This window comes from Netta rufina (genome assembly GCF_964035555.1).
Source record: "Netta rufina genome assembly, chromosome: 1".
NCBI classification, from domain to species: domain Eukaryota; kingdom Metazoa; phylum Chordata; class Aves; order Anseriformes; family Anatidae; genus Netta; species Netta rufina.
Window position 1 is genome coordinate 94023596 of NC_140123.1, and position 12708 is coordinate 94036303.

Genomic DNA, 12708 nt, shown 5'->3' on the forward strand with positions numbered 1-12708 from the left:
GAGCGGCGGGAGGCGGCCGAGCCCACGTGACGCCGGCCGGCCAATCAGCAGTGCCGCCCCGCCCTCCCCTCAACCCGGGAGGCGCTGAGGGGCGCCCCGCGGGAGGGCCGGGTCAGCCCGGCGGGCAGGGCAGGGCCGGGCGGGGAGCGGAGCGGAGCGGAGCGGGGCGCCCCCCCCCCTCCTCCTCCTCCTCCTCCTCCTCCTCCTGCTGCCGCCGCCTCCAATCCGGCCGGATCCTGTTGCGGCGCCGCTGGCGCTGCTGGGATGGGGGGGGGCGGCTTCCCTGCGCGGCGCGGCTGGCGGGCGGGCGGCCGCAGCGGCTCGCCGTGAGGCACCCGGCGCGCAGCGGGGGCGAGGGGGGACGAAAGAATCGAGGGAGGGAGGGAGGGAGCGGGCACCGCGGGGCTGCGGCTGGAGCCATGCCGAAGAGAAAGGTGAAGCCATGCGGGGGGAGAAAAGGGCCGGGGGGGGGCTGCGGGGCGCGGAGGGGCGGCTGAGGGAGGAGCGGAGCGACCCCAACCCCCCCCAAATCCCCTCAGATCCCCTCAGCAGCGCCCAACGGCGGCGTCTGGAAGGTTCTGCTCCCAAAGGGGGGGGGGGGGTGGGGGGGGGTGGGGGGGGGGGGCGGGGTCACGTGAGGCGTGGCCGCGCCCCGCCCCCAGGCGCCTGAGGCGCGGTGTTTGTGTTGGCAGGTGAGCGCGGCCGGAGGGGAGGCCGCGGAGGAGGTGAGTGGTACACGGGGGGGGTGGGGGGTGAAAGGGGTTGGGGGGTGGTCGCGGTGCTGGCTCTGACGCCGCGGGTCTCTGTGCTTCTCTCCCCCGCAGCCCAAGAGGCGGTCGGCGCGGCTGTCTGCTGTGAGTAGGGGGTGCGAGGTGGGAGGCGGCCCCTGCAGGGGCTAAGGGGAGGGCTGGAGGCTTCTGGCGGCCGGGCCCTGACGCGTTGTTGTCTCCTCAGAAACCCGCTCCTGCCAAAGCAGAGGCGAAACCCAAAAAGCTGGCGGCAAAGGTGAGAGAGCGGGGAAGAGGGGAGGGAGGGGAGGTGGTGGTACGGGTGGCTCTGCAGGCGCCTGGGGACTTCCCGCCTCACACTGTGGGTGCCTGGTGTCTGAGCGTTTTTGTTCATCTTATCCCTTTCCCTTTTGGATTGCCCCTTTTGCTAAAGGATAGGTTTGGCGTGCTTGTAGTGGGACCTACAGGTGCACCAGAGACTTTCATGCCATCCTGCCTGGTTAGGCCCTTGTAAGGCACTCAAAGTATTGCAAAGAAACACGGGCGCTGCTTTGTTGGTTGTTAGGTGGTATTTTGGTGCTGATTGTGACAGCTGTGCACAGAATCGGATTTTGCTGCTGTCAAATGGAAGGGGATAGAATATGCTTTCACATTAAAGCAGCGTTTTACAGCAGGAAAACATTATTTGAAGTACTTAGCCAAGCTGTAGAAAAAGATCCACACTTCCATTCAAGTAGTTAAGCTTTGTGTCTCTGTGTGTCTTTTTGTGGCTTAGTATAATCTTCCAAAACTTTCAGTATAGCCTGAACAGGTCAATAGTTGAGGTGTAAAACGTTATTCTTAAATAAATGAAGAGGCTCTGTATCTATTGGCATGTTGGTGTATGCATTTTTGTGTGCTCGTTTATGATTATAAGAGGGGTTGGTTTGACTTCTGTGTCAACTGTATGGCTTATAGTGTTTCAGGGACGCTAGTACAGCATTCTGCTTTGTGGGCCTTCTGATGTCTTCGCTTTTATGGTTCTGCTCAACTGGTCAGTACTATACCTTCCTTCCAATGGATTGAATCTTGGTGTACTCCTATTCTCTGAGTTTACAGCTGAAAGGATTTTGAAAGCTTTCCATTTTTCAGTTCCTTTTTTCAAGTGTTTTTCTCAGTGGTGCATCTAATTGCTGATGCCACTAGTTGGAGACTGCTATTTTGAAAATTGAAACAGAGTCTGCATGGTGTGAGATTGCTACCTGGCTTTGTAATACTGAGTCCAAGCATTTACTACTTTTACTGAATTTTTTTCTTCAGTGTATTTTGATTCATCTCTGTGTTCTGGAGGATTTTAAAACTAATAAATAATTTTCTGAAAGCAATACAAGGGCATTTCTGAAGTTCTGTGGACATTGACAGTGTAGTTAGTGGATAGAACATGCTGTGGTATTTTTTTTGTTCTTTTACGTTGCGCCCTCTGTATATGTGTGTACCTTATTGCATGTTTGTATCCAGCAGTGTAAAACACCTAAAACTTTTGTTCAATAGTTACAATCACTTGGCAAAATTGTATTATGAAGACAATGTTTTGCATATGCATTCATATAGAATAGGAAATGTATTTAAACAGCTAGTAAAAAGTTGTGTAAAGAGCCCAGTAGCCTGATTCTTTTTTGTTTTTGCGTGAAGTGTTCCTCACAAAGTATGGAATACATCTGACCCACTGGTCTCTAATCAGAGCTGCATGTTTCTACAGTGCGTAGAATGAAAAAAATAAGAACTCTTTTTATCAGAGTGGATTGTAGGTCAGAGACAATAAAATAGGGCATAAGTTGAAGAATATCCTTCTGTGGAGTGCACACCGGATTTTTAATGGGATTAGAGATGCACCTTAAGGGAGATCAGCGTAGTGGTCTTCAGCTTAGAAGTATAAGTGCATTACATTCTCTTGTCACTTACTCAAATTGAACCTGCCCAGAAAAAGTGCTAGTTTGTCATTTACGGAAAACTTTTGTTTGTATCATTAAATTGTGATGCTAATGTTTGACAGGTGGTGTCAAAAACAGCGCTCCTATGTCAATGTTAATTGACATAAATATTTTGAGGATCAGCTGGGGGACAGGCAAACTTTGTAGCATTTGGCTGCTGTAAGGAGTATCTGGTAGGATATGTTACAGATTTATACAAAAATAGCTCTGAGCAAATACTTTTCTCAGTCTGTTTAACAACTGTGACGCCAGGTAGAGAGGATGTGATATACAAAGTGGAAGGACTTCACTGCTGGTTTGGTTTTTCAGCTCTGCGGCAAGAACTTAAAGCACATAAGACAAATTGTTCTGTCTTGCCGCTAGAATTAAGTACTACCATTTTTCTTTCTGATAGGTTTTTCCACATGGGTTTGTATCACTCTAAGCAGTGCTTTTAGTTACTGTACAGTGCGGTGGTTTTAGATTCTGTGAGCCTAACATTGTCATAATGTGTGCTGTTCAGGGTTGAGGGATGGAAGAGAAAAGGAGAGGTTTATCTTGCCCTGATTTGATTCTCTCATGTACTGACTGCACGGAATAGGGATTGTCTGTATGTAGTTTGGAAGAGGCCTTTTTGGCAATTCAGCTATGTGTTACATGTAGCTCACTGGTTGTTGGTTGCAGCTCTTGCTGTTTGGCAAGTCCATCTTCTTGTTTAATTATTTTCAAAGTTTACCTTGTAGGTTATATGAACTTACTTTACTGCAAATTGATTTAATTGTAGGATAAGTCTGAGGACAAGAAGGCTCAGTCAAAGGGGAAAAAGGGGCCTAAAGGAAAACAGACGGAAGAGACAAACCAAGAACAGACAAAGGACAACTTGCCTGCAGAAAATGGGGAAACGAAAAGTGAGGAGGTAAATTGTCTGTATTCTTTATTCTAAAACAGCCGAGTAACGTACTGTACTAGTTACCTAAACATCTATCAGAAACACATGCAGTTCTTTTACTAGAGTCTATTTCTGTGCAAAGAAAAAAGGTTATCAAAACACTAGTAGATAAGCCAGGTAAATTCTAGTTGCCCAAAAAAGAGTTGCAGTGATATGGTAACAGTCCCTGAAATTATGAAAAAAGGTGAGAATTTTACTAAAGTAATGTCCTTCACCAAGAAATTTTGCCAGGTGGGAGAAGAGAAAGGCTGGTGCAGGAATGGTAGAAAAAGGTGCAAGAACTACTAATAGCTGTTGAGGAACGTGCCAAATTAGTCTTGATTGTAATACCTTGCTAAAATGGCCGTGGTTCTTTTTTTGGAATTAGTGATCAATTTAACTTAAAACATCCTTCACACTACTGTTTTTCTAGAAGATGGGCATCTCTTATTTTTAAATTTAGGATGAGATTTGTAGGGAGCAGCAGCGCCTCCTGCGGCAGCTGTTTAACAATTGGATAAAGCAAGTTTTCCTGTAGGCTTAGAATTACTCTGAGGTTTCTGCGGTGTTGACTGCCTTGCTCGCTTCAGTTAGTTAGTCAGTTGAGTTTGGTCAGATCTTCAGAGGATTTGTTTTAAATTTAAACGTGATTTATTCTTCTTGTCTGGTTTGTGTATTAAGTTTCCCTTTTTTTCAGTGTGCAAATGTATTTTTAAGTAGGGGAAAAGTGTATTTGTTTTTTAGGTAGATAGTTTTGGGGTTTTGTGTGTAAGGAAGGTTGATATTTGAGCATGCAGGATAATTTGCTTGGAGTAACGTTTTTTATTTGCAAACTTAGAGTGTGATGTTCGTGAAAAGATGCTAAAAGTAGCAATTCATTGGTAGGCTGGAGTTTGTACGTGGCTCTTGTTGTCTGTCACAGTTGCGTAATTCAGGCCTTCAATTTGTGCACGTGGCATGTCAGTAATAACAAATTGAAATCTGGTGATGTTTCTCATCCGGTGTAAAGATGACTTAAACCTAAGGAATGGATGATGATTTTTGGGGCACATCTTCATTGATTTTGACTGGGGTGACCAATGGAAGCCTAATGAACTAATAAAATACCCAAGTCTAGACAAGGCAGCCTATCCAGTTTAACATTAAGTACTATTGTTATCAACCAATACAGGCAGTGATGCTGGTGTTAATTCAGTGTCCTGGACAGACAGTGAATTCCTACAGTAAAAAGAGCGTGATGCCTGTGGGGAAAAATGGTTACTGTACCTTCCAAAGCCTTCCCCCAGGTGGCAGTGAAGACAGCTGGTGTTAGGGTTCCTGTTTTGGTAGTACTGTGATTAAATAATATCTTCTCCTGTTGGTGCTGCAAAGCCTTGGAATAGTTAAATTAAGCATAGTTTTTATGTTGACAATAATATTATGTTCCTTTTTTTAAAACCATGTTGCAAAGCAGTGAGTTTTCCAATCCAAATGGGGTTACAGTTGTCATCAATTAAGTGTGTACGAACTTGTTCTGAAGTACAATATATAGAAGCTTGACTTAAAAATGACGTAGCTCTGCTACGTTCAGTGTATTTTTACAAAGTGATGTTTAGTTCCATGCAGTACTAAATCTTGCTCGCCTCAAAATGTACTAAGATTTGAAAATGTTCAGTGCTGCACTTGGGTGCATAAAATGCATCTATAATGTTTTTTCTAAGCACAATTTTACACAAGGATTTTAAAGTTTAAAAAAAAAAACACAATCCTTTCATAAAGGCAGTAATTATTGAAATAGGCTTTGTTTTTCAAAAAAATAAATCCTTTTCAGCACATATTGAGTAGTAACAATATCAACATTCTGAAATCCACACTGATGCATCTGAGGAGATAAAAGATCTTTCAAGAAAGCTTGGCTTTAGTAGGTTATTGTCCAAGAGACATGAGCAGATCATGGCACCGATTAAGTAAGACTACAAAGCGTGGTGTGTAGAAACAAGTCATGGTTGTTCTGTATGTCAAGTTAACTCAGTTGCACATAAAAAATGCTATGAACTAAAAGACTTCATTGCTTAGAAATGTTTCACATTAAAGTGTTTTGTTTTCTCCCTTCTTTTCAGACCCAAGCATCTGATGCAGCAGTAGAGAAAGAAGCTAAGTCTGACTAACATCTGGTACCAAGTCTTCGATTGGTGGTCCTTATACTTTTCTTCTTGTACAATTCAGAGGAATATTTTTATCAACTATTTTGTAAATGCAAGTTTTTTAGTAGTTGTAGAAAACACATTTTTAAAAAGGAGAGAATCCCAACCCAACCCATTTTTTTACATATTTAGATACGTGTAAATGCTTTTTTTTAAGTGGTAAAATCATGTACTGGTTGTCTGTTTTCTATGAAACCAGAAATTACTGGAATGTTCCATAAAGGAGGGGGTTTTTGAAGTCTCGAAGGGGCTTCGCGTTCCATAGATTGTGAGGGACGATTTTTCTATCCTACTAAATGAAGCATAACACAGGTTTAGACTTCAGAGTTCGTAACGATATGTTGAGGATGTCTTAACATTGTAGTTATTTATCTATGGTTGTACCATCAGTAGAATTGCTTACCTAATAAACTGCTCCCTAGTGTTGGATTTCTTGCCGAGTGATGTATATCTGTGACAAAGTTATTTTTGGTAGGTACAGCTTGATTTTTCTCAACAACTTTGTAATTGTGGTGTGAAAGATTGGAGATTTTTACTTCAAATGCTGAATAGGTAAAAGTTTCTGATTGGTAGACTTAACATCAGCTGGTACTTCACATCCTGTTTTCAAGGACAGCTTGTCTACAATGATCAGATGAAAAATATTTGAAATAGGTTTAGAAAAAAAAACTACTATAGTTTTTAGATTAAAAAACCCTATGTGAATAAAAACAATTGTAAAATTGTTTGTAGTGTCTGTGATCACCAAACAAAAGCCAAATACATCTTGATTAAGAAAGGATGTTTCGGTAGCTCCTGCATTGACTATGACAACTCACAGTATACGTGGTGTAGTCATTGAACATGTTGTGTTTCTGTTGGAAAACAATGAATAAATAAATACCTACTGGTTTTGATTCCTAACTGTATTCTTAATGTTGGTAAAACCCATGCTTTTCCATGAGATGGGTGCTAACACAGGCAGTGAGCAGCAAGTAGAAAACGGTAGTTGCAATCTTGAGTGGACTTAGAGATTGAAAGCTGATAGTGTAGTGGTGCTGCTTTGGCTTTTAAAAAAACAGCATCGGATCTTCTTGTCTGCCATCTGAGAGATGGCCTGTGTGCTCGCTCGTGTGTTCTCTGAGGAAGAAGTGCAAAGCAATCCTCTTGAGTGTTAACTGCTGTATTGGAACTTCTTTTGGGTTGTATTGGAACTGCATTGGAATTTCCCCAATCAACTTTTGGGGAAAAGTTGATTTTTGACTTCAAAACGTCTGATGTTGATTTCCCTGTTCATCAGGGGAATGAAGCTAGGCTGTGAACTTCCCCAAGTAGCTAGCTGGGGTCATGCAGTGGAACCCGTAGAAGAAAAGCAGGGGAACAGTACAGGCAGGAGCGGAGCAGCAAGGGAAGAGCGAGAAGACTTCCGTTCTCGTGCTGCTGATCTGCTAGGTTAGCTACCCATGGTGTGAGCAACTGTGCCTGCTATATAGGGTTGCAAGTTGACAGAGCGTGGTTTCAAACAAAAGTAAAAACGTAACCGTGCTGAGAGCTCATTCATACAGTACAGAACTGCCCTGATTCTCCCTCACTGTATTCAAAATAAATGAATTAACAGCCTTTCATCAGAAGGGGGCATATCAAGTGTATGTTACTTTAGCTTAAGAAATGAAACCTATGACTGGAAGAACCTGTGACAGTATCACTTCTGCTCCCCCAGAGTACAATTGTTTCCCCCCCACAGCCACACTTCATTTTGCTGTATTGCAGCTGTGCGTAGTAGCAGGGCTTTACCCTATCAGCGTGATGCCAGTCAGCTGTCAACCTTGTCTTGGGAGGAGTCAAGATCAAAAAGTAACAATTTTTTAAATTTTTGTTTCTTCTTTTTTCCTCTTGACAATGTTTATGCTTTTAACACCTGCAAGTATGTGTTCTCTTCATTTTTGGTGCTGTCTTCATCTTCTAAGAGTTCTAAAAAGACACACAAGTTTCACCTCTAACTTATTTTCTCAAAGAATGCTTTCATCTGAGTAATTTCTCACCTGCTTTCATACAGTAAAGTGTTTTACCTTTTTTACTTACCTATTTAAGAAAAGATGAGTTTTCCCTCAGCTTATACAGAGGATGTCTTCCTACACTGGACCACAAAGTGCTGCTGGTCCAATCCTGTCACAGGTGTGCTCCTAGCAGAACGCACCTGGCTTTGCCTTCAAATTCTGTGGTATTTTAAAAGGCTTGAACTAATTTTATGCTACTCTTTACAACACCTCCCGTATGCTTATTTGTTAAATCTAGTAGTAGGGTGCAATGGCTGCTTATGTGGCCTGTTTGCTTTCTTTGTGTTTTTACCAGGTCAAAAACATCAGTTAAATGACCAATAAACTTGCAGGTGAGTATCCTGAAATAACCTTTTACCTTCTTACTGAATGCCTACTTCTCATGTGTTTTGAGTCTCTAATGTTGAGACCCTGCCGACTTCCAACATCTCTCAAACATACTTGTCATAGTTGTTCCCTAATATTTACCCTTGGGGACAAAGTTAAATTTCGTTTTATTGTGGAAGTGAAAGGATTCAGCAATCAGGTAAATCGGGGGCAGCCCACCTTTCACAGGATGGAAATTTCTCACCGAAAGAAGGAAAGGAACGGGGTAGTTGTGTCAGGAACATGGAAACCCTATGTCAGTTTGTAGCAGCACAGGGTTGAAAGGATTCTCAGCTTTACCCATAAAGAGAGGTGGTGGTGGGGCAGACTTTGGAGAAGAGGGGGAGAAAAATGCTCTCTCTGAAAGCAGCACTGTTAGTCACCACAAGCAGTCCACCTAAGGTGGAAGAAATTTCAGGCTAAGCAGTCACACCCCGTGAAAAGCAAGGTGACAGAAGCGGTGGCTACTCCGGCTTTTGTCCGCGTGGTTTGAGGTGTCAGCACATTACAGCGCAACCCAACGCTTCAGCTGCCGGGAGAGCGAGGAGCTGCGTGTACTGGCACGGGCTCTCAGCCCTGCGTGTGGAGAATTGGGCCGGGGGGTGCGTGAAGCCGTGCGGGCGGCCCTCAGGGGACGCGGGGCTGACGGGGCGCCGGCCGCGCGAGCGCAGCGCCCCAACCGCCCTAACGGCCGCAACGGCCCCGGCGCGCGCCGCGGCCCCGCCCGCTCCTCACAGAACGGCCCCGCCCGCCGAGCCCCATCACCGCCACCCCGCGGCCGCGATCCTTCCGCGCCCTGCCCTCCGGTTCCCTCCCCCCGCCGCGCCGTCCCGCTCCCCGCTCCGGCCCCCCCGCCGCCCGTCTCACCGCGGCGAGGCGCTCGGTCCCCGCCGGCCGCCTTCCTTCCCGGCCGCCCGCCCTAACCGGCAGCCGGGACTACTTTTCCCCTCCGCCCGGCGCGGCGCAGGAGGCGGCGGGGCGGCGGCAGCGGCCGGCGCAGGCGGAGGCGGCGATGGCGGCGCTGAGGCTGCGCTAAGCGCGGGGGGGGTGGGGGAAGAGCGAGCGCGGGGGGCGGGGGAGAGCAGAGGAGGGAGGAGGGGAGGAGGGGGAGGGGGCGCTGACAGGGCTCTGCCGAGCCGGGCCCGGCCCGCGCCTGCTGCCGCCGCCTGAGCCCAGCCGCCCGCCCGCAGCAGGGAGGGAGGAAGGGAAGCGAGCCATGGCCGAGCCCTCGCCTTCCTCCAGCTCCGGCGGCGCGCCCGTGCCGCTCATTGAATCAGGTAACGCCGGCGGGGCGCGGCGGGAGCCGGCGCCGCTCCCTGCCGCCATCTTCCCGCTGCCGCCGCCGCCGCTCAGCCTCACCCCCCCCCTCCTCTCCTCTCCCCTCCCCTCCCCGTGTCTCCGTGTCTGTCCCCGTCTCTCCCGCAGAGCTCTACTTCCTCATAGCTCGGTTCCTGACCACCGGGCCCTGCCGGAGAGCGCTGGAGGTGAGTACCGGGGCGCCGCCGCTCGCTCACCTGGGCGCACACGCTCGCTCGGAGCCCTCGGCCGTTCGGTGGCTGCTGCGGAGAGGATTGCAGGGGAGGTGTGAGCGGCCGGTACCCCCCGTCCCCCCGCCCCTCGGCGGCCGCCTGACGAGCCCCGGCCCCCTCCCCACGGCGTCTCGTCTCCGCTGATGCCTTTTTTATTTTTTTTTCTTTTTTTTTTTTCTCCTCTTCTTGTTTCCCGTGTCTCCGCAGGTGCTGGTGCAGGAGCTGGAGCAGCACCAGGTCTGTGTGGAATCCCCGCCGCTCTCTCGCTGTCCTAGAAAAGCTTCTTAAGGCGCTCGGGTTTCTTCCTCCCAACTTTTTACCCCCCCCCCGCCCCTTCCACACACGTTGTTGTTGTGGATGTGATCTCATCCCACCCCCCAGTCCCCTCTAACTTATTTTCTCCTTCCTCTGCTTAGTTACTTCCTAAACGGTTGGATTGGGAAGGAAACGAGCATTACAGAAGTTATGAAGAATTGGTAAGACTTCTTTTTTCCTCTAAAAAAATCCTTTTAGATAGCGTGGTAGCGCTGGTGTCAAGACGTTTAAACCTTTAAAAGTAGGCCCAAAGCTTTCACTTGCAGATTCATGCCTGTTCTGTTAAGGCGCTGGAGTCTCTGGTGGAAAAGGCGTTTGATGTCTATACATTAGACTAACAAAAACACAAGTGGTGGTTTAAATTGAGGATATTGTTTACATAGCAGAGGTGGAGCTTGGCGTTGTGCAGTGGTACATGCCGCTGCCTACAGACGGGCAGGAGCCAATCTGCAGCACGGTTTCATTTCAGAGTTTCGCGAGCAAGTTTGTCAAGCACGTTTTGATTTGACGGTATTTATTTTCCGCCTGTCTTCCTTCATCGGTCCCCTTCAACAGATTAGGAAATGAAATCGCTGTTCAGAAATCAAGGCTTGGCAGTTGTGGTTCCCTACCAGTGTGCTCTCTTTCTCTGGCCACTCACTTCGTTTCTGGTCATAGCTTCGTTTCTAAACATTGCAAAGATACAAGTGACCTCTCGGTGGCATGTACTTAAATGCCTTCTGCTGCCGATATTGTTTGCAACAAATGTTTTCTTCCATCCCGTTTCAGAATAGAAAGTTGCTTTTTTCTTGGCGTTTTGTTTATCTGCTTCTTCAAATACATTCTGCAATTGGTGGTTTGAACCTTGTGAGGTGATGGCCTGGTGGTGCCTGGCCACTGTAGTGCTGTGCTGGTTTATTGTTCTTGTGTTTTCTTTAGACAAATGTTTATTCACCACCCACCCCGATTAGGCATTCCAGGTTAATGGACTTCTCCTTACCTGTCAGCTTGTGTATTGTTACAGTTAGATCCCCTGTCCCTTCAGTGTAACACTTGAACACTTCTGTGTAACACTTGAACACTTCTGGGTAGTGCTTGTGTAGAGAGAGAATGATATTTTGTGTATAACGTTTTCTTAATTATTTAACTGCTGCGTAAAATGATAAACTGGATTCCATTTCTTTTAGTTGTCAGTGTGGTCAGTTGAGCAAATGAGGACTTAAATTAATGCTTTAAGTCACTAAAAGGCCAAGTCTTGCTAAACAGGAATACTTTCAAGCTCTGACTTGAATTTAGCAGACATGAAAGTAGCATTGAGTTTAAAAGGGCTTTGTCTGTTTTTCTGCTCGGTTGTTTGTTTTTTGACCCCAGTTCTTCTGGGACTTCAGGAGTTTCCTGTGTTCACGCATACAGAGTTCGCAGATGAATTCTTTAATATGTGCCACTTCTACTTCTTTTCCCTGTACAATTCACAAGAAGTATCTATGCAGGATAACTGTATTTCAGAATACTCAAAATTCATCTTATGAAACTATTAGATTCTGCTTTTGAGGTGCTTTGGGAACCTCTTGTCCTGCCTGTCTCACTCTGAATTTGTGTTGACTGCAGATAAATAACAATCAAGTGGTATGATTATTTCTTTTCCTTTTTGTTCGTCATGGAAAAGGAGCAAGAGTTTAAAATAACCATCTTTCCGGAATCTGAATAAAGCTACTTTTAAAAAGGTGCTAGGTTTGGTAAGCATGCTTCTGTAAGTGATTCCTGATGATGGCGTGCAAGCAGAACGGTTTATAATACTTAACATAGATTATACTGGGCGTCCTGTCTTGAATATCTTGGCTGGTACTACTCTGTGCCAGTTGAAGAGGCAAAATTCAGAAAGAAATGACGAAAAAGTGCATTTTTATAGCCTTAGCAACTGTATTTGTTCTCATAATCAACCATAACCATTTGTTGAGCTGATTTACTGCAGTATGTTTGGCTGTGTAGTAATGCTAACTGTTTCACTGGTGTTACCAGCTGCTTCCCGAGGAATATACCCTAAAACCCCCCAGACTTTGTACATTACATGTTTTTTTTAATTCTTAAAGCGTGTTGGGTTGTGGCTTCAATCATACTGTTCTCAATACTCTGTTTATGTTTGGGCAACTTTTTGTTGAGCAAATCTTACTTGGCAGCACACGGTATTTTTTTTCCCGCCCTTCTGATTGTGGGATCAGCCTTATCAAGACTTTTCTCATTTATGCTCAGTCACGAGGCTGAGGGAGTAGCATCATGAGCTAGTTCTGCCTGTGTTTTCAACAACACAGGCAAGAGGCTGCATGCGGATGATGTTGTGGTCCTTTGCCTCTCTTGAATGTCAGGGAATTGCCTTGCTGCTGGAGCAGCAGCACGGCTTCTGGCTCTGGCTGGTTCTTTTGTGGCCCCATCAGAGTACAGTGAGCATGGGTATGTTTGTACCTGCTGATTCAGGCCTGCCACTTGTTTAAAGTTATGTTCCTCTTGGTTTGGTTTACTCAAGTCTGTATAAACTCCATGCATTTAACTTCTGCATTACTGTGATTACCTTCATTGCTAGTTTAGGAGTTCTTCTGACTGACCTCCGGGGCAGGTGGGGGAACCCCAAACCACACATCTGTTCTTGACGGAGGCATCTGAGTGTATGTGGGGAAGTATTTTTTTTTTTTTTTTTGAC

General features: G+C 46.2%; 2 protein-coding genes across 3 annotated transcripts in view; both read left to right on the top strand.

Moving 5' to 3' along the window:
• Window positions 1–114: 114 nt before the first annotated feature.
• On the top strand, window positions 115–6696 carry HMGN1 (high mobility group nucleosome binding domain 1). The gene is made up of 6 exons (XM_084287626.1): window positions 115–434; window positions 693–725; window positions 825–854; window positions 955–1005; window positions 3462–3593; window positions 5705–6696. Exons 1-6 carry the CDS (start codon window positions 420–422, stop codon window positions 5750–5752), a joined length of 309 nt encoding a protein of 102 aa, XP_084143752.1. The 5' UTR covers window positions 115–419; the 3' UTR covers window positions 5753–6696.
• A 2710-nt stretch (window positions 6697–9406) lies between these two features.
• Window positions 9407–12708, top strand: part of BRWD1 (bromodomain and WD repeat domain containing 1) — a gene marked incomplete at its 5' end in the record, with an annotated part of 58072 nt that continues 54770 nt past the window's right edge. For both annotated transcript variants that reach the window (XM_084301127.1, XM_084301128.1), the window contains 4 exons: window positions 9407–9467; window positions 9616–9674; window positions 9927–9956; window positions 10136–10195. In XM_084301127.1, the coding sequence (XP_084157253.1) occupies window positions 9407–9467; window positions 9616–9674; window positions 9927–9956; window positions 10136–10195 (210 nt within the window). The remainder of the gene's footprint in view (window positions 9468–9615; window positions 9675–9926; window positions 9957–10135; window positions 10196–12708) is intronic.